This window comes from Mus musculus, chromosome 16, assembly GCF_000001635.26.
Source record: "Mus musculus strain C57BL/6J chromosome 16, GRCm38.p6 C57BL/6J".
NCBI classification, from domain to species: Eukaryota; Metazoa; Chordata; class Mammalia; order Rodentia; family Muridae; genus Mus; species Mus musculus.
This window is the reverse complement of record NC_000082.6, coordinates 10,958,970-10,983,734: the sequence shown is the minus strand read 5'-3', so window position 1 is coordinate 10,983,734 and position 24,765 is coordinate 10,958,970. Positions and strand designations below refer to the sequence as shown.

The following is a 24,765-nucleotide window of genomic DNA, read 5'->3' as shown; positions in this document are numbered from 1 at the left end:
CATAAAAGTAAGACCTGAAGGGAAAAGGGAAGGGGCTCTTGCTTGCTTGAGCACAGGATTGGACACAGGAAAACTCTTTTTAAAAGTTTTTATGGTTAGCATACAAAATACTGAGTTTCACATTTTCATGCAGGCATATTCATTGCCTTATTCATACTCACTTCCTGCCAACTTCCTTTCCCCATCCCTCTCCCTTCAGCCCCTTCTCCATCTCCCCTCCCCTCCCCTTCCCTCCCTCCCCAGTCTCCCCAGCCCCTCCCACATCTCCCCTCCCCTCCCCTTTCCCCACTCCCCTCCCCCTGCCCCTCTTCTATCTCCCTTCCCCTCCCCTACCTCCCCAGCCTCTCCCCCATCTCACCTCCCCTACCCCCCCCATCCCTTCCCCTGCCCCTCCCCCACCCTGCTGGTCCTCTTCTTTCCACTAAAGGAGCTACTTGTCTTTCTGAGTCTTGCTTATTTCCCTTAATCTTCTCTTGCTCCATCTATTTTTCCTGCAAATGTCATACAGAATTCCACTCTTCTTTACAGCTTTCTTTTTTTTTAAAAAAAAAAAAAAAAGAGCCCTGGCTCTTGCAGAGGACCCAAGTTTGATTCCCAGCACCCACACAGAGGCTTAGAACCATCTGTAACTCCAGTTCTCAGGAACCCAGTGCCCTCTTCTGGGCTCTGCAGACACCAGTCTGGGGCACATACAGCCATGCAGGCAAAACACCCACACATAAAATAAAAAGAAATACATCTTTAAAAAAGATAAGAGTTTCCTCGAAACGTTTAAAGAGATTGCTGGTGAGACTGGAATGGCATAGAAAGTTCTGGAGCCTTAGACTCTGGCATTCGTGAATGATGCCCAAGGCTTTGTGTGGTGTGGTGTTTGTTGTAGTGAGTTACTGGGTGGCTCCTGGCATTCTAGGGTTGGAGGGTTATTTTGAGGATCTAAGCTTATTCTTGCTAAAGGTTAAGTGCTTTGGGGAACTCTGTTGGGTCCTCCAGAGGCCCAGACTGGTGCCCCCTGCTGGACTCCCCCAACCCCACCTCCACCCCAGGATACAGATGTGCTGCCTCTGGGCAGATGTCCACCCTGTTCTGTGCCTTTCCCGTCCCCCAAACTTTTCATTCACTCTAAGAAGCTGGTCTCGTGCCCACCTCCTTGCGTCTGCTTGGGCTTGCTAGCTAACCTTCAGTCTCCCTGTAGACTCTTTAGGCCAGCCAGGAAGGGCTCCCAGCTTACTGTGCCTAACCCATCTTTGACTTCCTGAAGTCCCTGCGTGAGAATGGGCCATAGCACAAAGCACAGCAGGGGACTGTGAAGTGGAGGGTGATAGACTCTGAGTCCTCTCGCCAAATGATAAACCCCTCACCGCAGGACTCCTTAGATGGCAGAATTCTTGGTTGCTCTGGCCCCTTACAAAATGTCAACCCTACAGATCAGGGCTGAATACAGATTCCCCCACACACTGCCTTTCTCTCAGAGACCAACCTGATAAATACTTATCTGACCTAAACAAAGCCGCTGTGGTGTCACTTGCCCAAAATCCCAGCACTTGGAGGGAGGCAAAAGACCTGGTTCAGGACTGTTTGAAAAATCCAAAAGAAGTCGGGCAGTGGTGGCGCACGCCTTTAATCCCAGCACTTGGGAGGCAGAGGCAGGTGGATTTTTGAGTTCGAGGCCAGCCTGATCTACAGAGTGAGTTCCAGGACAGCCAGGGCTATACAGAGAAACCCTGTCTCGAAAAGGAAAAAAAAAAAAATCCAAAAGAAGTTTGGAGAGGTGGCTCAGTGGGTAAGAGCTTACCAGTTTGCAGAGGATCAAGGTTCAGTTCCCAGAAACCACGTTAGATGAGTCACACTTGTCTGGAACGCCAGCTTTCAGGAGCCAGTGGCCTTTTTCCGGCCTCTGGAGACAACTATGCTCATGTGAAAAGAGACAGAGACAGAGAGACAGAGAAAGAGAAAGAAAAACAATTTTTTTTAAATCCAAAAGAAAAAACAAGTGAAGACAGTGTAATACTGGGTAAATAATTATTCTACTTATTGTCTTGGGAATAATAAAAAGTGGTGTGCATGCGCAGTGCAGCTGGCTTGGGTTTTTTCCAAACGATTTTAGTCCATGGTTGGTTGACTGTGCGGATATGGACACCCCAGATAGATTCTTCCTTTAGTCTGTAATTAGAGGCCTTGATCCCTGTGCAAACAGGAGGGACCTAGCACATAGTTCACAGGACAAAGGGCTGTGGTCATGTTACTTTAACATATGATGGGAGAGCTGCCCTGGGCCTGGCTGGGACCAGCAGGCGGGTTGACTAAGGACATTTTTTTTTTTAACCTAAAAGAGGGTTTATTTGTTGGGTGTGATTATAGCTGTGGCCAAGGAGAACATGAAAGTGGCAAAGGTCACTCCCCTCTCTCCTCTGACCTCATCTGCTTCCTGCAGAGCATCCCTGCAGAGCATCCCTTATGTGTCCTCCCAAGGTGTGTGTGATGGAGGGACTGTGACTAATGCTGGTGGTATCATCTTCTTGCTGTCCTGGCTTGGTCACACCATGGCCTTCCTCAGAGACGACGTGTCCTTTGCACACGCAGAGTTCTGGTGCTGCTGATGGCTGCATACTGTATCCTGTGTGGCAGGATGGCTGGGTGGGCAGTCCACTGCCCTCCCCAGCAGCTTTGCAGAGAGAGCCCAGTATTCTGGTGGGTGGAGTTGCACACTGACTTTCAGCTGGTTCCTCCATGACACGAGCCTCAGTTTACCCTCCAGGGAGGTCTATACTCCAGCCAGTTCCCCTGTGATTTAACAGTGGGTGGGTAAGAAGCAGTACTAGGACATTAGGTGTGGGGTTTTCTCTTTCACATAGACTTTTGATTTTATTTTCTGTGTGTATTCATGTTGTGTGTTTTTAAGTGTCCATGCAGAGGTCAGAGTGTTATTCTTCAGGTGCTGTACACATCTTAGTAAGGCTGCCTTGCCAGTGAGCTCAGGGCTGGATTTTCTCATTGAAGCTGGTTAACTAAACTGTCCAGTGAACTCCAGGAATCCGCCTATCTCTGTCCCCCATCCCACCCCACCCCCACCTCTAGCTCTGTAATTACAAATGAATAATGCCACACTATGCTTGCTCCCCCCACCCCAAGATTAAAACTTAAGTTCTCGTAGTTATAAGGTGACCACTTTACCTATGGATCTCTCTCTCCAACCCTAAGTAAGCATTCACCATAGCTTCAGATTCACAGAAAAGATGCAAAATTAGCCTAGAAAGTTCCTCTGTACCCTTAGTGCACCTCACTATGGTAATAGAATCCCTTCTTCTTTTCTTTGAGACAGGGTTTCTCTGTAGCCCTGGCTGTCCTGGAACTCACTCTGTAGACCAGGCTGGCCTCGAACTCAGAAATCCGCCTGCCTCTGCCTCCCAAGTGCTGGGATTAAAGGCGTGTGCCACCACTGCCCAGCCCTTTCTCTTTTTTTAGACAGGGTCTTGTGAAGTCCAGAAAGGCCTTGAACTCCTGGCCCTCCTGCCTGCTTCTTAAATGCTAAGATTACAGGCAAGCACTATTCTCTCCTTCCATGTACCACCGCCTGAGGTCTGGGCAGCCATGCCTCCACTCCCCCAGCCGAGTTCTCTTATATATATATCTCAGGGTCACTGTTTGGTGACTTCACCCTATGGTTCCTTCACCAGCTATCACCCTGGTGGGGACTTAAGCAGTGTCCCCTCTGCCATGTCTCTGCTGGGTAGTACCATGGTTCCCTAGATACAGGTCCCTCTGAGGCACAGGTGGAAAGGCTGTGTGCTATCCTACCCCTCCCTGTATCTGCTCCAGCACCTGCTACATTGGAGAGGTTCCTCATTAGAGGCTGGGGGTAGTCTTGAGGCTTTTAGGCTCCTCTGTAAGCCAGGCTTTGAGGTCTCAGCTTTCCCGGGAGATCTCCAACACGCTTGCCATTGTCCACAGACCCCTTCCAAGCCAGTGTGTCCAGCAGGCAGTCACCTGGCCACACCCATGCTTTCCTCTAGGGATGCCCTACATTTCCTTATGTGGCCAGGCTGAGTGGTTGCCAGCTGTCTTTCTGCTTCCGTTTTACTTATGAATTCCATTAAGTCATTTCTCTCTTTGTTTTGCTAGCTGTGGTTAGAAGCAACCACATAGGACTTTACCATCTTTAAGAATTTCTTCTGCCAACTGTGGATCTTACACTGGCCTCCCGCACAGAGCCTTGGGGCATGCCTGTGCTTTTACTACTTCAGTTTTTTCCTGAGCTCTCAGCCAGAAAGAAGGCCCTAGCCTGACACTCTGGTGCGACTATGGTGAGCTCAGGGTCCCTTCTCACTTTTGGAGGTGCCCCTAAAGTCCTTTTCCTCTCCTGTCTTGGCTGCTGCTGGCCTCTCCCCCTCCAGCTGTTACTCAGTTCCAAAGACGTGTACATTCCAGCTGTCCATCAGGGCAGCACCTGCCTCCCGGGTCCCATCCTGTGTTTACTACAGTAAGAGGATACATGACGTTTCTGTAATTGAAACAGTCCAGCTCGGGGCTGTGCATTGCCGGCCAAGCATTCCGCCAGCTGAGTCCAGCTCTCGCCTTCTTTGTTTATTGTTATCGAGACAGGGTCTCTCTGTTATGCAGCTATGGCTGTCCTGGAACACACTATGTAGACTGGGCTGGCCTCAAATGTAGAGATCCACCAGCCTCTGTCTCTGAGTACTGGTGTTAAAGATGTACCACCATGCTTGACTTATAGAAGTGGGCAGTGGTGGCACACCTTTAATCCCAGCACTCGAGGCAGAGGCAGGCAGAACTCTGAGTTTGAGGCCAACTTGGTCTACAGAGCAAGTTCTAGGACAGCCAGGGCATCACAGAAGAAACCCTGTCTCAAAATAAATAAATACATACATACATACATACATACATACATACATAAATTCATAAAAACAATCTCATTGTGAATCTCTGGCTGACCTTGACCTCCCTATATAGCTAAGAACAATGACCTTGAACATGCCATCCCCCTACCTCCCTCCCTCCTTACTTAGGTGCTGACAGTCAGACCTATGGCTTCATGTGTGTTAAGCAAGGACTCCACCCGTTGACCCCCATCTTCCTCCTAGAACTGGGTAAACTTATGATAATCAACAGAAACTAATTAGTTTTCAGTTATAAAAGCTGGAAGTCCATTAGCAAACGGTATGAGGGAGAACCAAGTCACGTGGCAGAGGACTGAGGCGGAGGAGGAAGGCCACTAAACCTGCCTTTTATATCAACACTTGTCACTAGATACATTGATGATCTGTTTTTTTGGGTTTTTTGTTTGTTTGTTTGTTTGTTTGTTTGTTTTGGTTTTTCAATCTGTTCTTTAGTCCCCACTTCCCAGAACCACACTGTTGGGGGTCAGGTTTTCAACATGCTCTGCTTGAGGACAAGTCGGACTGACGGCACTCAGTGCAGCCTGCTGTGACTCCTCATGAGGGACATCACACTACTGAGGGCTAGGCATGGGCATGCCACCCCTCAGCCAAACTGCACATCTCGTTTGGATGCCACCAGTTCTTCTGTCCTATCTAGGGTCCCACGTTATGGTTAGTTGTGCTGTCTCACTTGCGGTTTGTTGCAGATTTTTTTTCTCTGGATCATTTGCCGGAATTTGGACTCTACCACTCTGAGATGTGCTGTGTTCCACATGGCAGGTTTTCATCTGCTGGGAGTGTGGAGAGCTATGGCGTTCTTTCCCTTCGTGGTGGTGGAGCGTCCCTGTTTTGAGAGGGTGAGGCCTGCCTAGAATGGGAAGACGTACAGGGCATGGCCGGGGGAAGGCCTGTGCTCTGTTTGTAGGGTTTGAGTTGAGTGAGGGAACCCTGAGTTGTTGGTGACCCACTGTGGAAAGAAACCACAAGTCAGGGTAGCATTATCTTGCCAGGAAGATGTGGTCCCCAAGCCTGAGCTCAGAACCTGAGGAAAGCAGAAATTAGGAAGGGGCTGTGGCCAGGGAAGGAAGAGGCCTTGTACAGAAGGTGTACCAGTGAGAGAGGGTGCACCTGTGTGTGTGAGAGAGAGAGGTGGTAGGGCCAAGGAGTAGACTTCACTGTGATAGAGAAAAGGTGAGGCCCCTGTGAGGCCTGGGCAGAAAGCTGCCTAGAAGACAGGGTCTGTCGTACCAGAAGCCCTCTGGGAGCTTACAGGCCTCAATTACACAGAGGAGAGCCAACTCACAGCTTAAAATGGAGTCAGAGGGGCTGAGAGTATAGCTCAGTTGGAGGAGTGCTTGCCTAGCAGGCACAAAGACCTGTTCAGTCCCCAGCACAACATAATCCAGCAATGGTGCCACAGGCCTAGAATTCTAGTACTAGGGAGGTGAAAAGCCAGGAGGGTCAGAAGTCTATGGCTAGCCTCAGCCCTGCCTAAAAACAACAATAAAAGAACATACAATACGGGATGGCAGAGAATGAGACACATCCTCAGGTGGGTCCTTGGGCCAATGTTAAGGTGCCATCTTGGCTTTGTTCTGGTAGGGGTCATTTGGACATGGGAGAGGGGCTCTACCTTGGCCTGTGGCTTCTTCCTCTACATTTTCCAGGGTTAGTGTAGCCTCTGATTTTGTCTTCCTTTTAGAAAGGCTCTTATGATGACACGCAGCTCCGAACTCTGCATGCAGGAGTCGCTGACTTGTCTTGGGGTAAACCGAGTTAAGGTTGCAGAATTTACTCATGCCCCAGGAAGAGGCAGAATCCGTTCAGAATGTCAGGAAGCCACGTAGGGAGGTGTCAGGAGGGGCCCACGCAGGAGTCACTGTTGAGTGGATCTCCCCGTGGGACTCAGAGCTGGTTGTTTGGTGCTACTGGGGCGTGTTGACAGCCTTTAGCCTACAGGACATCTGGAGGTCCAGGAGTCACCGTCTGCCCTCCAGATCCTTTCAACTTGTCTTTGTCCCTTTGTCCCTCATGACAGAGAGGAAGGATGGGGTCTTTCCCCTCCTCGCCTACACCCTTGTCTTCAACCCTATCTCCCTAATGCACCCCCTTAATCTTGTCCTTATCCTTCCCTAGACCCAGGGATGGGTGGACCTCGAAAGAAGCCCCTTCCACCAGCCTGGGGACTTGTGCCACATGAGCATTCACCAGCGATTACAAAATGAGCAAGCTGTGAGCCTGCTAAACTGGCGCTTTGTTTTCCTCTCTCTGGTTTCAACATGCTCTGCTACCGCCTCCACACTTCCCTGTCAGTGTCTATCCACCCACATCGTGGCTTGCTTGACCTCCTGCCTGGACATTCCAGGGCACCCTGCTGAGCCATATTTCACCAGTAGGAATCTGGAGGTAGCAAAGGGCTGGCTGCAGTCTCCGTCCGGAAAGTGGCCAGCCACTCTGCCCAGCTCTCACTAGAGCCTCACATCTGAATGGAAGTGTGAAGTGCCGCATGAACACTTGTCATGACGTCAGCGACTTCCCCTGACTGACAGACTGACCACTTCCTCTCCTTAGATTCTAAGTCAGAGCTTTTGTTTCCAGATGACCCATTGCGTCTGTGTGAGGAGGACAGACGTCAGCCTTGATTGTAGTTTCTTGGGAGTTCCACCTTACTGACCTAGAGGTCACCCAGTAGGCGAAGATTACTGCCAAGTGAGCCCCAGAGAGTTGCCTGTCTCTACCTCATAGCCATGAAGTATTATGCCTAGCTATTTTTAAAACATGGGTTTTGGGGGGTCAGACTCAGGTCTTTGTGTTTTCAAGACAAACATATCACCAACTGACCTATCTCCCTAATGCACCCCCTTTTTGAGAGGGTCTATATAGCCCAGCCTGGCCTTGACCCTCCAGCCCAGCCTCCTTGGGAATTACAGGCCTACATCAACTACACCTACCTAACTCTATCCTTCCAGATCTCGAGATGGGTCTTGTGTGGCATTTAAACGTCGGTACTGTTCTCTGCAAGTGTTTTCTCGGTACCACTGGGACTATCTTGTTCTACATTGCTTGGGACTTTCCTGGATTTTGTACCCAAAGTGTTACTTATTCAGGGAAGCCTTTTCTGTCTTAGGTAGGGTGGAGTAGTGGCTCACCTGTGAGTCACCGTGACGTTTTGGCCGTGCTTATAGCTGCTAAGGTGCTATTAACACATTTCCATTCTTGCTCTTTACAGAACCCACAGGGAGTCAGGAAGACAGGCAATGGGAAGGTGCCCTGGACAGCTACAGCAAAGAGCTAGGATGCTGGCAGCTGAGGCAGGGCTCCTACCTGTCCTGTGTGCTCTGTGCACTTGTCTCAGGTGGACGCTGGCAGCCGTCAGAGGGAGGCCTACGGAGACAAAGCCTGCTTGGGGACATGTAAGCAAGACTGCCAGTGCAGATCTTTGCAGTGGTGACAGAGATGAGACAGGAGCATGGGGCCAGGGAGGGACATTGGTCATTCTAGTTAGGGTGTGGTGTGGGTGTTAACTGGCTGGTTTCAGGTCTAAGGTCCTTGGAAGGACTGAGAATATGGCGAGAAACACTCAAAAAAGTAGAAAATGAGAAATGCACACTGTAGGACCTGGAGTAATACGAAAAAAACTGAAAAACATGGAAAATGAGACAGACACACTGTAGGACCTGGAATATGGCAAGAAACACTGAAAAACGTGAAAAATGAGAAATGCACACTGTAGGACCTGGAATATGGCGAGAAACACTGAAAAATGTGAAAAGGGCCATTTTGCAAGCTTGAATATGAAATTGTATGTAGAAAGTTCTGACAATGTCTCTGTGCCCCTCCCCGCAGGGTTGGAGATTTTAGTAAAGATACTTTGATGTATGCTTAAGCACAAGGGCTAGAAGAGTGGTGCTCAGAAGAAAGTAAAACACCCCTAAGAGTTTGGGTGTGGGGCCTCTCCAAGACAGTCAGCAAGGAAGACACTGAGTGCTGCTCCTCAAGGGGGGTCGCCTTGTGCTTCTCTGGCTCATCGGTGCCATATAGAAATAAGTTTCTAAGATGAGACCTCATTGTGCAGATGCTGGGTATCGTTTATCTCCACTCTATCTGGTGAGGCAGGGGCTTTCATAGAATTCAGAGCTGCCAGCTGACTAGAATGGCCGGCCGTGGCCCTCTGGGCTTGCCCCTTTCTCCAGCTGCTCAGTGCTGGGTTTCCAGGTGCCTGGCCCCACACCTGCATTTTTATGTGGGTGCTGGGGATCAGAACTCAGGGCCTCATGCTTACGTGGAAAGGAACTTACAGACCAGCAGAGCCATCTGTATAGCAGCTCCTTAGTGTTTTTGCAACAGAGACTCACTGTGTAGTCCGACCTAGCTTTGAATTGTTGATCCTCTTGTCTCTACTGTCTGAGTGAGAGGTTACAGGCATGTGCTAGCATGCCTCGAAGAGTTAACTATTTAAAGCCAACAGCAGGCAGCTCTTCATAGCTTCACAGTGTTGTGTAACTGTCACCTCTGTCTCAGAGCCCCCACCTCCCTCCTGTGCCATCATCCAGTCCCTGGTCACAGTCAGGGACTGTGCTTTCCATGTCTGCCGACTTTCCTGTCTGGGCATTTGGCATCAATAGGACTGGAGGGAAGCCTTTTGTGCCTGGACTCTCTAGAGCAGAATAATTTTTAGGATCATTACAAGCTGTGGCTGGGAGCCCGGTGACCTGGTGGCCTCTTGGCCTTTGGCAGCCTTCTCTTTAGCTATAAACTGGGGCTCAGGCTGAACTCTATGAGGACAGCCAGGCTGCCTCAATCCACATGGGCCGGCTGTGGGCCCAGGCCCAGAAGAAGACTTAGCGTTTGTGGGAATAACTGACTCTCCTGGACTCTCAGGGAATTCTTGAGTTGTTGGAACAATTCCTTAGAAATAACTCTGACTGAACACGGGGTGTCTATAACCTGACATTCGCTGATCTTAAAGATCTAAAGATCACTGGGCCCGATAGTGCGGCTTCTTCCCAGGATTTTGGGGGTGTTTTCCTCCTTAGCAGCATTACCTACCTATGTTTTCTCCTTAGGAGATGAGGGGCCCCAGATCCTTTATCTTTTCATCTCTGAAGCAGGTGGAGAGGTGACAGCCCTATGAAGTTTGCATCTCCCCACCGCCAGCCAATATGGAACCCTGTTTTGGAAGGGGCAGATAATTTTTGATTAAAAGTGCTTGGTAATAAAATAGTTGAAATCTATACTTGTCAAGGAATTTTTATATCATGTATGAGTGTGTGGAAGTCTTAATTTACCATACAAAACCCTTTCTTTACTAAGAATAAGTGTTGTGTGTTAGAGTGTCAGAGAAAGCAGTGGTCTCTTGCCAGTCAAACTTGGGGTTATTGCCTACACTTATTTTCTTGTGAGTTTGGTTTGGGAGCAACCTGTGCAAATCAGGCTGCTGCTGCTGCTGCTGCTGCTGCTGCTGCCTCTCCAGGCTGGAGGAGCTTTGGTAAGGTGTGAAGAGCTCTGGAGTCCATGGATGTGGTTCTAGCCTCAGCCTCTCACCTCTGACTTGTGATGAGCAGCTCAGCCTCTCTGAGCCCATTTGTTCAGGTGTGAATTGGAATGACCGTGATCATAATGTTCTTGTCTCGGTGAGTCACATATAGAGCGAATTAGTCTACTAAGTAACGTAAGAGGCTAGAGGTGGAAACCAGGGCCTTAGCAGTCACAGCCCAAGTGCTGTCCCCCGACCTCCACCTCAATTTATTTTTTAGGTTTCTTCTTGTTGTTGAGACATGGTATCCTGGAATGCACTCTGTAGACCAGGATGGCTTTGAACTCAGAGATCCATCTGCCTCTTCCTCCCTAGTGCTAGGATTAAAGGCATGCGCCACCACTGCCCAAACCAAAACCCCATCTTAGTGTATTTGTGAATCCAGGCGTGTGGTGGGTCCGTGAGAGATGAGTACTGTAATAGATTTGGTGAAGGCAGAATATTAATGCTCAAAGTAAATGCCTAGCAAGGATCAGTTAGCAAAGTGCTTGCTGCATGAAAATGAGGGCTTAAGTTTGGATCCCCAGAGTCTGTACATGGGCACAGGCACCTGCAGGTATGAACAGATGTGCACACACACAAAATAAACAGCACTGTCCAGTGCCACCTGGCACCCCTTCTTGCTTCTTGGGCTGAGCACACAGTATTTTTAGTGGTAGACACCCAAAACGTAGGTCTGGAGGACCTGGCTGTGATAGATTGACCGAGTGACAGGGTGGAAGCAGACGCCAGCCAGCTCAGTTGTGCTTGTCCCCAGAGCAGTGGACGGGAATGCTCTGCAGTATCTGTTACCACAGGTGGGCTGTAAACTGTCCTGGGAGGGCCTGGCCTTGGCAGGGAGGGACTGGGCCAGATTCCATCAGTGAATGGTTAACTTTGTGTTGGGAGGGTTCCATCTGTGACAAGAACCCTCTCTGGCTAAGGGACATGCTGGCCTTGAGCGCGCTAGGGGAGTGACAAAGGGTGACCCTGTGAAAACAAAGTCTTAACTATTGCTATAGTGTGTGGCCCTCAAACTCACCTCTGCCCAGCAAAATCTCAGTTCTTGATTGTAGTTTCTCTTGTTAGGCAGAAATTAAGTTAAATTTAAATTAATGAATTGAGTTAAACATAATTTAATTATTCTGCCTGGGATAGATGGAGCTGTGCTAATGAAAACAAGCCCGAGAGACCTTTCTCTGTAGCAGGCTCGGGTGGAGCCTGTGTCTCCCAGACATGGTCCTGCAGGCCACAAATGGCTATCAATTTGTCCCATCCTGTCCTGTGTATCACTGAAGTTGCCATCTTCCCCAAAGCAGATCATCGAGGCCCTGCTGCAGGGGGTCTGGGATTCTGAGTGCTAGATTGATATAGGCCAGGGTTATTCTCACAGCTGGTCCACACTCTAGTTCTGTTCTTGCTTGTCTGCAGTTGGTTGCCTAACCCACAGAACCTTCCACAGCAAGCTAACACAGATCCTGGGTTCAAACATGCAAAACTTATTCAAGGCAGCCACAGCAGGGACACTGTACCAAACTTCCTAATGTTACAGCCTCATGTCATGGTGACACCTCAATCAGGAAATTATTTTTGTTGCTATGTCATAATTACAATTTTACTGTTGTTTTGGATCATACTGTAAATCTGTGTTTTCTGATGGTCTTCGGTGACCCCTGTGAAAAGGTCACTCTGCTCTCCAAAGTCACGACTCCTACAGGCTGAGAACCACTGCTCTGGCTCTCCTGAAAACAGCAGGACTTGGAGTGTTTCGGCAGCTGGTCTTGCAATCCCCCCAAGCCTCTGGGCTCCATTTCCCACCTTTAAAAAATAGGCTTGGGGGGCTGGAGAGATGGCTCAGTGATTAAGAGCACCATCTGCTCTTCCAGAGGTCCTGAATTCAATTCCCAGCAACCACATGGTGGCTCACAACCATCTGTAATGGGATCTGATGCCCTCTTCTGGTGTGTCTGAAGACAGCGATAATGTACTCACATACATTAAAATAAATACATCTTTTTTTTTTTTTTTTTTTTTAAGGCTTGGAGTTAGGTGGTGACACACTCTTTGGAGTTAGGTGGTGACACCCCTTAAGCTCATCATTTGACAGGGGGCTATGTGAGTTTCAGGCCAGCCAGTGCAACATAGTGAGGCCCTGTCTTTAAACCAACCAACAAACAAACAAACAAACAAACAAAAGATTTGAGACTGCCAGGTCCTGGTCAGTTTTTGCAAGGATTCTGAGGTCTAGGTTTGGAACTAGCTAAGGCTAGAGAAGTCTTTCTGAGATGGCGAGGACAACCACCTCTAGCTCCTTGTGTTCCCTTGGTGAATGCTGGGGTAAGATGAGTCTGGATGAACAATTGAAAGATCTTAGTGGCAAAGTTAAACAGTGGGGAGGAAGGAGAGGGACAGCTGGATACTCCTTTATTTCCTCCACAAAGCTCCCAGTAACTATGGCAACTGGATTTTGTCAGGATCACCTGACTTGACTTGTATGACCACTCAGCTGCCCAAGACCACCAAATAGATGTTACAAGGCCGGACTTTCTTCAAACAAACAAACAAACAAAAAGCTAATTAATTTTGTGAGGGATAAGGCACACTCACCTCATGGCTTGCTTTGGTATAGAGGTCAAAGGACAGCTTGCAGGAATCAGTTCTCTTTCCCTACCATGTGGGTGGAAGCTGTCTGAGCCATTTTGCTGGCCCTTGCTTTCTCTATCTCCGTGTCTCTGTCTCTGTCTCTGTCTCTCTCTTAGGAATTATAAATGTTTGTTTGTGTCTGTTGGAGCCCACAGCCTGAGAGACTGTTCATCTGCTCCAGAAGATTCGGTCAGAGCTCGTGAAGATGGCTCAGTTAGCGAGCTGTGTGTTGGGGTGGGAGGTAGGGCCTTACTCTCAGGGCCAGGACAGTGCAGGATCAAACCAGTCAGTCAGTTCTTTTGAAACTGGTATTAAAGCCAGGCCTGGTGGCACAAAGCTGTAATTCCAGCACTGGGGAGCTGAGGAGGTGGCAGGTCAGGTGTTCTAGGTCAGCCTGGTCTATACTGAAGTCTTCTCTTAAGATAAGCAAAACCTTGGGGCTGGTGAGATGGCTCAGTGGCCAAGAGCACTGACTGCTCTTCCAGAGGTCATGAGTTCAATTCCCAGCAACCACATGGTGGCTCACAGGAGGGATGTGATGCCCTCTTCAGGCAGTCAGCTATATGTGCAGCAGAGCACTTATGCATTAAATAAATACAATTTAAAAAAAAGAAGATGCCAGGCAGTGCTGGTGCATGCCTTTAATCCCAGCACTTGGGAGGCAGAGGCAGGTGGATTTCTGAGTTCAAGGCCAGCCTGGTCTACCGAGTGAATTCCAGGACAGCCAGGGCTACACAGAGAAAGAAACCCTGTCTCCACCCCCCCCCCAGAAAAAAAAAGATAATCAAACCCCCAAATGCAGGTGCTAGGGTGACTACTGTATGAAGCCATCTTAGCTGGTGCCTCTAGGCCATTTCACAACACCTTTTCTTGTCCCTCCCCTGCCAGGTGCAATTTCAGGATTCCTGAACACACCAGTTTTCTGATCTTGTAATTTTCACATGGGCCCTCAGTTTTCATAGTAAATCTAGGAAGTGTGGCTGGCTGTTCATGGAACAGGAAAGGACGGTTTGTCCTTCACATCTGCCTCTCTCATGGCGGAGGATGATTTCAGTTCCTGCTGAGCAGTAGCGGCCTTCTTCCTCTTGTCAGGAGTTTCTGCAAGCTGGGTCAGTGCTAGAAGCAGAGGGGATGGGGTAGGCTATCTCCCGGAGACATCAGCTGGTTTTGGGGGTGAGCTTTGCCTGCCTGCGGCAAATGTCTCTCTGCATTTCCTTTCCTGTCAGGAAACCCACAGTGCACCTCAAACTGTTTTTGGGTCCTGTATAATTTCTTTTGTTGGTGTGTGTGTGTATGTTTCTAGCTCTGAAGTGGGTTTTACAGCATGTTCCTGTCATCTTCTGAACCCACCCCCCTACCTCACCCCACCCCCGTTTTTAATTCTGGAGATCTTGGTGCGCCTTCTCCAGACACCTCTGCATGTGGTCGGGACTTCATTTTTTCTGCTGGGAAGGGAGCCATGTGGGTAGCTCACTTTAAGCTCTTCCATAGCTACGATTTGAAGAAGACACTGGTGGAGCCGGAGTTAATTCTATATGTAACTAGTACCTTTGAACATAGAGCCAGTGTTTAAGTAAGTGATGGGGACTGTCTTGCATCAGTTGTGTAGTAAGCTTTTAAAATCTAGGCTTTATTTTATGTAACGACCTATCTGATGTGGTATGTTAACTTTAAAGGATTTATTTATGCACTGGGAGTCGCACGCCGTAGTGTGCGTATGGGGGGAGGGGAGCTGGAGAGCAGCTTTGTGGAAGTCAGGTGTTTTTACCAAGTGGGTCTTGAGGACTGAGTTCAGGCGGTTAGTTCTGACAGGAGCACCTTTACCCACTGAGCCACCTTACTGGCTGGCTGTCTTGGCATTTCTTGATGTTGATTTACCAAGCCCCCCAACCCGTGTCCTTACTCACTTTGAAATGCTAGTCTAAATCCCCAGGGACTCCTCTCCTTGGGGTCCAGTGGAGTTTCCTTGAAGGACTCTGGCCTTCTCTCTGTAGAGGCCCACTCTTTGCTTCCCACACATTCCAGAACAGGACTGATCTCTGGGTGGAGGTACTAGGACTGCCCGGGCCTGGTACCATGGCCCACTGCCCTCAGTCCTGGCTGCCTGTGTCCTGAGACAGGCTTATATAGCTCTCTTCTAAAGCCACAGAGCCTGTTGTGCCTGCTTGGGAAATAGCCACACGAAAGCCAGCCCTGTGCCGCATGACTGCTGAGCATCAGCCATTCAGGGCACAGCCTGGATCCCGGAATATAAGTTCCAGGCAGGCAGCAGCTCTGCCAAGGGCAGAAAAACTCTATGCCTTCATGGAAGCCACTGTGTCCCTAGCTGCCCTGGGACTCCACCTTGCAAATGAGAAATTTTGTGATTGGGGTTTACTTTGGGACCTTTAAGAGACAGGCTCTTGCTGTGTATCTCAAACTGGCCAACAACGACCCTAAACTTCGGATCCTCCTGCCTGCCTCTCAACCTTGTGAGTGTTGACATTACAAATATTTGCCACCATATCCAGTTTTTGAAATGCTGGGATCAATCCAGGGCCTCACGCACACTGGCAAGTGCTCCCAGCTGAGCCACATCTCCAGCTGATATACTTCTTGTTAAGATTAAAAACATGTCTATGTGAGTTTTGCCTTCATAGATGTGTGCATCACACGTGTGCTCTACCTGCAGATGCCAAAAGAAACCTGTAGTTACAACGTAATTCTGAGCCCCATGTGGCGTGGGCCATCTGCTTTACAGGGAGGGCGGCTTAGGGCTGGGCCGGTGGTTCTGCGGTTACAAAAATACACATTTCTCCTCCAGGGACAACATGAGATTGGGTCCCATCATCCATGGCAAGTGGCTCAAAACTGTCACTATAGCTCCAGGGCATCTATGACCTCTTCTGGCACTTCATGTTCTCTCTCTCTCTCTCTCTCTCTTTCTCTGGCACTTCATGTTCTCTCTCTCTCTCTCTGCTTTTTCTCTCTCTCCCTTTCACTTACACACACACTTACTTAAAAGTAAAGATTTTAAAAGAGGTAGATTTATTGAGCATCTTGTTATGTAGGTCAGGCTGTCCTTGAACTTGTCTCTTCCACTCCAGGGCTGAGATTACAGTGTGGGGCACTGTGCCCTGAACATAGTTACTTTGTAAAAACAAAACAAAAACATAAATGGTCATGTATCAGTTGTACAAATTGAAATTTTGTATTTTTAGTATTCGATTTTTATATTCAATTTGTAAATGCAAATTGAAAAAACCCCCCATGTAACCAGCCAGCCCTATGTGACGAAAGAAAATGGCCAATCTTAAAATACCCTCTCCTACTCCTTCTAGAGCTCTCTCTCCTGGTATCTAAGGCCGGGTCTTGCTCACACCTTGCCCATATTTGACATGTAAATACTGCTGTCCTTTCTGCAGGTTAGTGAAAACCACATTGATTGAACAAGAAATGTTGGGTTCTGCTGGGTTCTGAGTGTGTGGGCTAAAGGGATAGTCTCCTCAGATGCAGCTCGTACCTCCCCCTGGGTCTCTAGGTTCCGGTTATTTGGGGCACAATAGCTTCCTTTTTTTTTTTTTTTTTTTGGTTTTTCGAGACAGGGTTTCTCTGTGTAGCCCTGGTTGTCCTGGAACTCACTCTGTACACCAGGCTGGCCTCGAACTCAGAAATCTGTTTGCCTCTGCCTCCCAAGGGCTGGGATTAAAGGCGTGCGCCACCACACCCGGCAATAGCTTACTTTTTACCTGTACTTGAAAGTCCCTTTTGAAGGTGATAATTTCCTTGACTGTTCTGTTTGGCAGATTGGAGGTTGAAAACTTGGGCCATAGGGGAAGGGTGCAGGGAATATGGCTGCCTTCTTTCTCCCCTCCCGCTTTGGTGGTGTTTATGACAGTCTTAGGAAGTCTGGGATGGTCTCTAACACTTGTTCCATAGCTGAGGATGATCTTGGTCTGCCTCCACCTCCCCAGTACTCCATCCAGCATGGGCCATTCCCCCACTTTCTGGGTCAAGAGAATTTCTTATGGGTGTCTTCTATTTTTGTTTTAGGTAAAATGTCGGCTCCAGGACCTTACCAAGCAGCTGCAGGCCCTTCAGTAGTGCCCACCGCACCCCCAACCTATGAAGAAACAGTGGGTGTCAACAGTTACTACCCAACGCCCCCAGCACCTATGCCGGGACCAGCCACAGGGCTCATTACAGGCCCAGATGGGAAGGGAATGAATCCACCTTCGTACTACACCCAGCCTGTGCCTGTCCCCAACGCCAACGCAAGTATGTCTGTTATCCAGGTTCTTGCAGCTCCTTAGTCACCGAGCGTGTGGACTCCAGGAGGGAGAGGGTGGCAGTGAGGTGTCAGAGCCAAATGACAGACACTGTGATGTCCACCCCACCCTAGTTTCTCATAGGATGTTTCAGACATCTCATTGTTGAGGACTGCAATTTCCCTATTATAAGACACATTTATGGAAGCCAGCAAGATGGCTCAGTGGGTAAAAGTGCTTGCTGCTAAGCCTGACTACCTGAGCTTGCTTCCCAGGACTCAAATGGTGGAAAGAATTGGCTCCTCAAAGTTGACCTCTGACCTCCACATGCATGTACATGTGCGTGCACACACACATGCACAGATGTTAATAAAAATGTAATCAAAATAAATGAACAACAAAAACCCCAAGAAAAGTATGTTTAGGATCCTCTCGTGCCTGCTGGGTCCTCCGCCCTCGCCACCACCCCTGCCCCTGAGTACTTAGAGTGGGAGGTTGGGAGGTCAGAGACAGAGTCGTGTGGCCAACTGCCATGAGAACAGGAGTAAGAAACAGAAACAGTGTTGAGTAAGAAGATGATGCAGCCGGGCAGTGGTGGCGCATGCCTTTAATCCCAGCACTTGGGAGGCAGAGGCAGGTGGATTTCTGAGTTCAAGGCCAGCCTGGTCTACAGAGTGAGTTCCAGGACAGCCAGGGCTACACAGAGAAACCCTGTCTCAGAAAAAAAAAAAGGGAAAAAAAAAAAAAGACAATGCTTCTGGACCCTTGGGGGCCCTCTCCATAGTCCTTTTCCTTGAGTCCTCTGTGGCCAAGTGTGTGGGTACACTATTTGGCACTGTAAGCTGATGAGAACTGTCTGAGGGGCCAGCAGGGTTTGTCTACACTGTCCTTCCGTCTTTGTGTTTGTGTGTGTACCTATGGAGGTCAGAGGTCAACCACAGTGTTCTGTTTAGTTTTAGCTCTATATTTATATAAATATATATTTTTATAAAATGCATTAGCACGTGTGTATGTGTGTAGGTGCTAGAGTGTATGTATGTGTGTATGTATGTATGTATGTATGTGTGTATGGTGTATGTATGTATGTGTACCACGTTGCATACCTGATACAGAATTTACCTTGGATTTACAGGGGTTGTGAGCCACCATGTGGGTGCTGGGAAGAGCAGCCAGTGCTTTTAATTGCTGAGTCATCTCTCCAGCCCCCTCTCACCTTTCTTATGTCTCAGTTCCTGTATCTGTGATGTCTGGTAGCAGCTCTCTGAGTCAGTGGTCATTCTGTTAAAATTAACTTCCTTGTGTGAAGCACAGAGCCATCATCTGCTAAGAAGAAGCCAGTGTGGTTGTTGTGTTCAGTTTTGACTTCTTGGGGTAGAGAGTGAGCTAGCAACTTTTTTGATACAGGGTATTGCTGTGTAGCTGTAGTTGGTATATAGACCAGGCTCGTTTTGGACTCCTGATTTTCTTACCTCTAATTCCCTAGTGCTTGGATTATAGCCGTGCCACACCATGCCCAATTTATGAAGTCCTGAGGGTTGCCACATACTAGGCAACCACTCAGCCAACTGAACCTTGGCACCAGCCCTCTAGTCTATTAGACCATCCTGTGATCAAGAAATAACTTGATCTTGAACCAAAACAAAACAAAAATTATTTACTGCAATTTTTGTTTTTGTTTTTCGAGACAGGGTTTCTCTGTATAGCCCTGGCTGTCCTGGAACTCACTTTGTAGACCAGGCTGGTCTCGAACTCAGAAATCCACCTGCCTCTGCCTCCCAAGTGCTGGGGTTAAAGGCGTGCACCACCACGCCCGGCCTTACTGCAAATTTATGCATAGCCGAAGTGTGCGTCTTCCTGCCTTTTACAAGCAGAGTCTCAGTGTTAGGAGTTAATGCTGGGTGGCCCCAGTCCTCTGAACCCAGGCCATATAAGTGCATTCAAAGGACCCAGCAGTGTAGGAGAGTCACTTTGACAGAGACATAGCTAAAACAGCTTTCCCAGGACAGGTGGTCTAGGAGAACCAGGTCCTGCTAGGAGGACAGGAAAGTCTTTCTCTCTTCTCTATGAACTTTAAAAAAAAATCCCTCAGAAAATTATGAAAAATCTGTCACTGTTTGCTCTCTCTGTTTGTCATTTTTCTTTCTTTTCTGTTTAAAAACATACATGATACTTGGGGCACAGGAGGAGGATTGCCACAAATCCAAGGTCTGCATTATCTATGTGGTAAGTTCCAGGCTAGCCAGGGCTACATACATAGTGAGGCCCTGTTCTATCCCATCCCTTTCTAAACTTTACGTATACACAGATACAGTCGACATAAAATCAACTATTGTCAGCTTCTGAGGCAGGAGGACCACAGGTTTGAAAGCAGCATGGGCTATATGGTAAGATTCTCATAATCACAAAAATATGAAGGACAAGAAAGTTTACTATTTCACTTAAAAATAATACTTGAATTTATTCTTTGCACATTTCATGTGTGTGTGTATCTGTCTGTCTGTCTATTCATATATTCTTGATCATTATTCCCCTCTGCCTCTCTCTCTCCCCCTATCTGTCTCCTTCCCACCTCCATGTCCTTCCTATTACCCCTTTAATCACCTTGAAGTACAGCTCAGTGGTGTTAGGTAGACACACTGTCCACCCCCACTGTCTAGTTTCTGAACTCTCTGTCTTTCCAGAGTGCAACAGCATCTGCCCACAGGCACTGACTGACGTGCGATCCTGTAGGCATCTGTGGAGTTTCCCAGTGCTTGTCCTTCTGTGACTGGCTGATGTCACTCAGCGTGGCTCTGCTGTGCCAGAATCTCCATCCCTTTAAGGCTGAGATAGAATTGTCTGGACAAGTACCTCTTATCCTTTCATCCTTGGAAGCCACTGGGCTATTTATGCTTTGGGGCTAACAAGAGTGATACCACTATGAGCTTGGGCTCTGGGGTAACCACTGTGGCCCCAGCTCTCATGTGTGAACACCAGCCACTCCTTGCTCACTGAGTCACCTGTGCTGTCTTCTGCCCTTAGTTGCCGTGCAGACCGTTTATGTGCAGCAGCCTGTCTCCTTCTATGACCGCCCCGTCCAGATGTGCTGTCCTTCCTGCAGCAAGATGATCGTGACCCAGCTGTCCTACAATGCGGGAGCCCTCACCTGGCTCTCCTGTGGCAGTCTGTGTCTGCTGGGGTGAGTGAACTGCTCCTTAGCCTCTGGAGGATGCCCACTCTGGGGTGATTGGTATTCAGAGTGGGAACTTAGCTATGGTAGGGGCTATCCTGTGCATTGTAGGAATGTGTGTATGAGTGTGGGAATGTGTATGCATGACTGTAGAAGGTTAGCCTCCTGTTTGTCTTGTGTATTAAGACAAGGTCTCTTACTGCTCTTAGACATGCAAAGAGGTTAGGGTGGCTGAATAGTAAGTCCCATAGACCCTGACCAGCTCCCCACCTCAGGATTAGAAGCTGATGCCAGCATGCCTGCTTCCCCGATACCCTCAAGATAATTTAAGAAATTACTTCCCTTTTCTCCTTCCTCCCTCCCTCTCTTTCTTTCATTTTCTTGTGTGTGTGTGTGTGTGTGTGTGTGTGTGTGTGTGTGTACATGGACATATGCCATGGCACACAAATCAAGGTTCAAGGACAACTTTCAGTGGACAGTTCTTTCTGCCATGTAGTTCAAGGAATTGAACTCAGGGCCTCGTGCTTGCAAGGCAGAGTCTTGTCTGGCTGAGCTATTCCCAGATACCTGGAGGATTTTTCTTTTTTTCCTTCTGTTTTTATGCTGCTGAGGTCAGAACTCAGGATCTCAACGTGCTAGGCTTGCTCCTGTCTGTGTACCTCAGCCTGGTTGAGGATGTTGAAGGCTGAGCACAGTGGTGTGTCCTATAATCCAAGCACCAACAGGAGGAGGTGAAGGCAGGAGAATGAAACTTAAGGGCTGCCTGGGTTACAGAGTGAGACCCTGTCTCAGTAAAACACAAAGCAGGGCCAGCAGATAGCTCAGCAGCTAAGTGTGCTTGCCGCCAAGCCTCACAATCCCCAGAACCCACACGGTGGAAGGAAAGACCAGACTCCCAAAAATTGTCCTCAGACCTCCACACGTGTGCCATGACGCATAGTTTGGGTTTTATGATATTTGTAGGAAGCCCTACCTGTGTGCAGAAGTTGACTAGACTGACTGTAAGAGGAGTCATCTGGGGAAGTTGATTTCCTCATCACTAGAACTCTGAAGACAGCTTTGTCCTCAAGTTAACCCCAGCCCACTCCTGTTGAAGTTTGACTGGATGCTGCCGGCTCATTTGTTGGAATTTTTCACGTTTATGCAGCTAGGTTGGCTGAACAGGCAAAACACAGGCCATGGGGCCATCGAACATGTGAACTCTGTGTCCCTCCCCCCCCCCTCCCCACCCCACTCAAGACAAGGTTTCTTTTGTGTAGCCCTGGCTGACCTGGGACACACTGCTGCCCAGGGAGGCCTGTGTGACTTCTTTGCAAACCAGTTTGCCAGTCCTTATCTAAGATGGTGATGGCCTCTACTTCCTCTTCCTCTCTTCCTCTCCTCCTCTTCCTCCTCTTCCTCTTCAGCCTTCTCCTCTTAGAGAGGCTCGCCTTGAAGTCACAGTGTACCCAAGGGTGTCCTTGTACCGATCCCCGATCCCCCTGCCTCTACCTTTCTAGTGGTTGGATTACAGCCCTGTACCACTCTGTCTCATTTATGTGGTGCTGGGTGGACCCAGGGCTTTGTATCACAGTCCCAGAATGCTCTGCCTACCTTTTGGGTTTGGTTTTGCCTATTTTATGCCCAGGATCCAGTTCAGCTCTCCCACATGCTGTGCAAGTGCTCTCCCACTGAGCTACATCCTGAGTGCTGGTGTTCTATTGCTTTTCAAGTCTTAACTGTGTAGCCCAGGCTGACTTTGAATCAAAGTCTTTCTAGTGACAGGATTGCAGGTGTGCACCACCACGGCTGGCTATGTCTCCTTTCCATGTCCTTTTTTACTCAGTAGCATACTTAGGATACTGGTTTTGGGTTTGGGGACCCATCTAGAGTTTCCAGGGTGGTCCTGTATCAAGAGAATTATTTTTTTGCAAAGACCTTCCCCCTTCCTTTTTTAGTCAGGGTCTCATGTATCTAAGGCTGGCCTCCAACTGCCCCAGGTAGTCAGAAATGACCTTGAACTCCTGATTCTCCTGCCTGTATTCCTGCTGGAATTACAGGCTTGCACATCTGATACAAAGGGTTGAACTCTAGGCTTTAAGCATGCATGGGGCATATTCTTCCAGACTGTCTTCAGCTCCACCCCAGCCCATCAAAGGCCCTTCTGGGATTCCAGCGCAAGTGCACCCAGCCTCCTTCCGCAGCTGGTGACGTGTTCCTTGTCTCTCCTCCCAGATGCGTTGCTGGCTGCTGCTTCATCCCGTTCTGCGTAGACGCCCTACAGGATGTGGACCACTACTGCCCCAACTGCAAAGCGCTCCTGGGCACCTACAAGCGCTTGTAGGACTTGGCCAGCCCGCCACTGCAGAGGTAGTAGACAATTGCTACCAGAAGTCACCTGACCCTTGCCCAGCCAGAAGAGCTTGATGTCATCTCTTCGTGGGCTCCATCTTCGTGTCTTTTAGGGGGTGGGAAAGGTAGGAAGAGTAACAAGCCTCCAAGCCCAGAAACTGCTGCTGGAGTTGTGCCCTGCACATGCGAAGACGTGGACCTTGGGTGTTGTCTCAAGGGTTTCCTGCCTGCTCATGTTACCCCACTAACTGTGATTGTTACCCCATTTGCATCTCCTCTGCTGATTTGCCATTGGTGCCAGTCTCAAACCCCGAAGCCACGATTTGCCTTATTTTTCACTGTTTGGCTTGATCTATTCCCATCCCTGAGACAGAGCCTGCCTTAAAGACTGGTTTTGTAATGACAGACGTCTCTGGCACTCAGAATCACTTTAATTTCATAGAGTTGGGTTTTTTATTTTTGTTTTTTTTTTTCCCAAGTGCACAGAAGGGCTGCTCACACCCACCAGACACATACAGATAAGGTCACAAGTACTAAATAAAAGGCTCACATTCCTTCCTGTCTCAGCTCCTGGCCTGTGAAGGGTCTCCTTTCTCATACAGTTTCTGGGAACTCCCTTTGTTCATAAACACAGATGAAAGTTACTTGGCAGGGAGACATTTCTAGAATAACTTTTGTAATCACGATACACCATTTCTCCATTTGCTGGTGTGTTTTTAGTTGGTTCTGTTTTAGTTTTTCACATTCAGTCCAGCTTGTTGGCCAGGCCAGCCTCGAACTCCTAGGGGATCCTCAGTCTTCGGCTCTCAGACATGCAGGGCCCTAGCTGTGTGCCTCTACACCCACTGGGCCTTTTGTTCTGTTTTTCTTTGACAGAGAAACAAACAGGTAATTTCATTGCCTGCCTATGTAGGTTTGGTGTAGTTTTGAAAGCCTTGTCTCTGTGGGGTCTCTTTGAGGGAGTTGGGGGACCTCTATTTGAGCCCTGCTTCAGTGCCGAGAGATTGGGAGTGGAACTCCCTGAAACATGATTTCAGTTTTTAGAGATGACCTTCTGTGGTACGGTCATCATGGTCTCCAACATCACCAGACCAAGTAGAAGGATGTCAAAGACAAATTCAGGGCTCTTTCTAGGGTGACCACTCTGCCGTGTATAATATTGTCCCAGTCTGGCCAGCTTTCTAGGAGGCCCTGGCTCCATCCTAAGTCTACACAGGATCTGCTGCAAATAACAGTGTACGGAGTCAACCTGACCCGGAACAGAAGTCTGCATGCTGGTTAAGATGCAGCCTAGCCATTGCCTGAGCTGTTCATACAATGATCCGGAAGTGCTAGCCATTATTTTTGCAGTGAATTATGGATACCATACATGACTTTGATATCTGCTTTTAAACAAATAAAATCTTTGATCACTCAGTGAACAATCCAGTTCACCTTTTATGAAGAAAGGCCTTGTGTTGTGTTTCCAGGCATTGCCCGAAGAATCTTAAGTTGCTCTGTTACACTAGAAAATCCTTCCTGACCCACACCTCAGGCTTCAGCTGCAGCAAGATGACTGTTGCTAACGAGTTGCGTTCGAAGGTTTGGCTGTCGGGAGCCCTTAGTCGTCATCAATGGCAGCAAGCCACGGCTTTCAAGTTTTAATAAAATGCCAAGAAGGAAGCTGTCCCCATTCATTCTCTGAACAAAACCCTCCTTGTTCATTGGCCCAGGGTGGCTATGAGATACTAGGAGAGGGGGTGCCAAGCCCAGAGCATGGCTGCCACCCCATTCTCCTACCTGTGGTGACAGCTTCAAGTTGAAAGGTATGGGGGAATTGAGTCATTTAGTTGTGGTTTGTATTGCACTGAAACCCTTATTTGTGTTGTGAAATTGCTGCTCATGGGGTCTCAACTATGTGGTTTCTCTTTTATTTGGTCAAGTTCAAGGCTGTGCATTAGAAGTTTGGCTGTCATTGTGATGTGT

At 48.5% G+C, this 24,765-nt stretch overlaps 1 protein-coding gene across 2 annotated transcripts in view; it reads left to right on the top strand.

The window, feature by feature from the left end:
• Litaf (LPS-induced TN factor) overlaps window positions 1–24,462 on the top strand; it is a 33,849-nt gene extending 9,387 nt beyond the window's left edge. Inside the window, exons 2-5 of one of the 2 annotated variants that reach the window (XM_030249222.1) lie at window positions 8,125–8,308; window positions 17,086–17,310; window positions 20,322–20,478; window positions 22,684–24,244. In XM_030249222.1, the coding sequence (XP_030105082.1) occupies window positions 17,091–17,310; window positions 20,322–20,478; window positions 22,684–22,792 (486 nt within the window). In that variant the 5' untranslated portion in view covers window positions 8,125–8,308; window positions 17,086–17,090 and the 3' untranslated portion in view covers window positions 22,793–24,244. Of the gene's footprint in view, window positions 1–8,124; window positions 8,309–17,085; window positions 17,311–20,321; window positions 20,479–22,683 lie in introns of both variants that reach the window. The other variant, NM_019980.2, reaches the window with a different exon arrangement.
• Window positions 24,463–24,765: the final 303 nt, after the last annotated feature.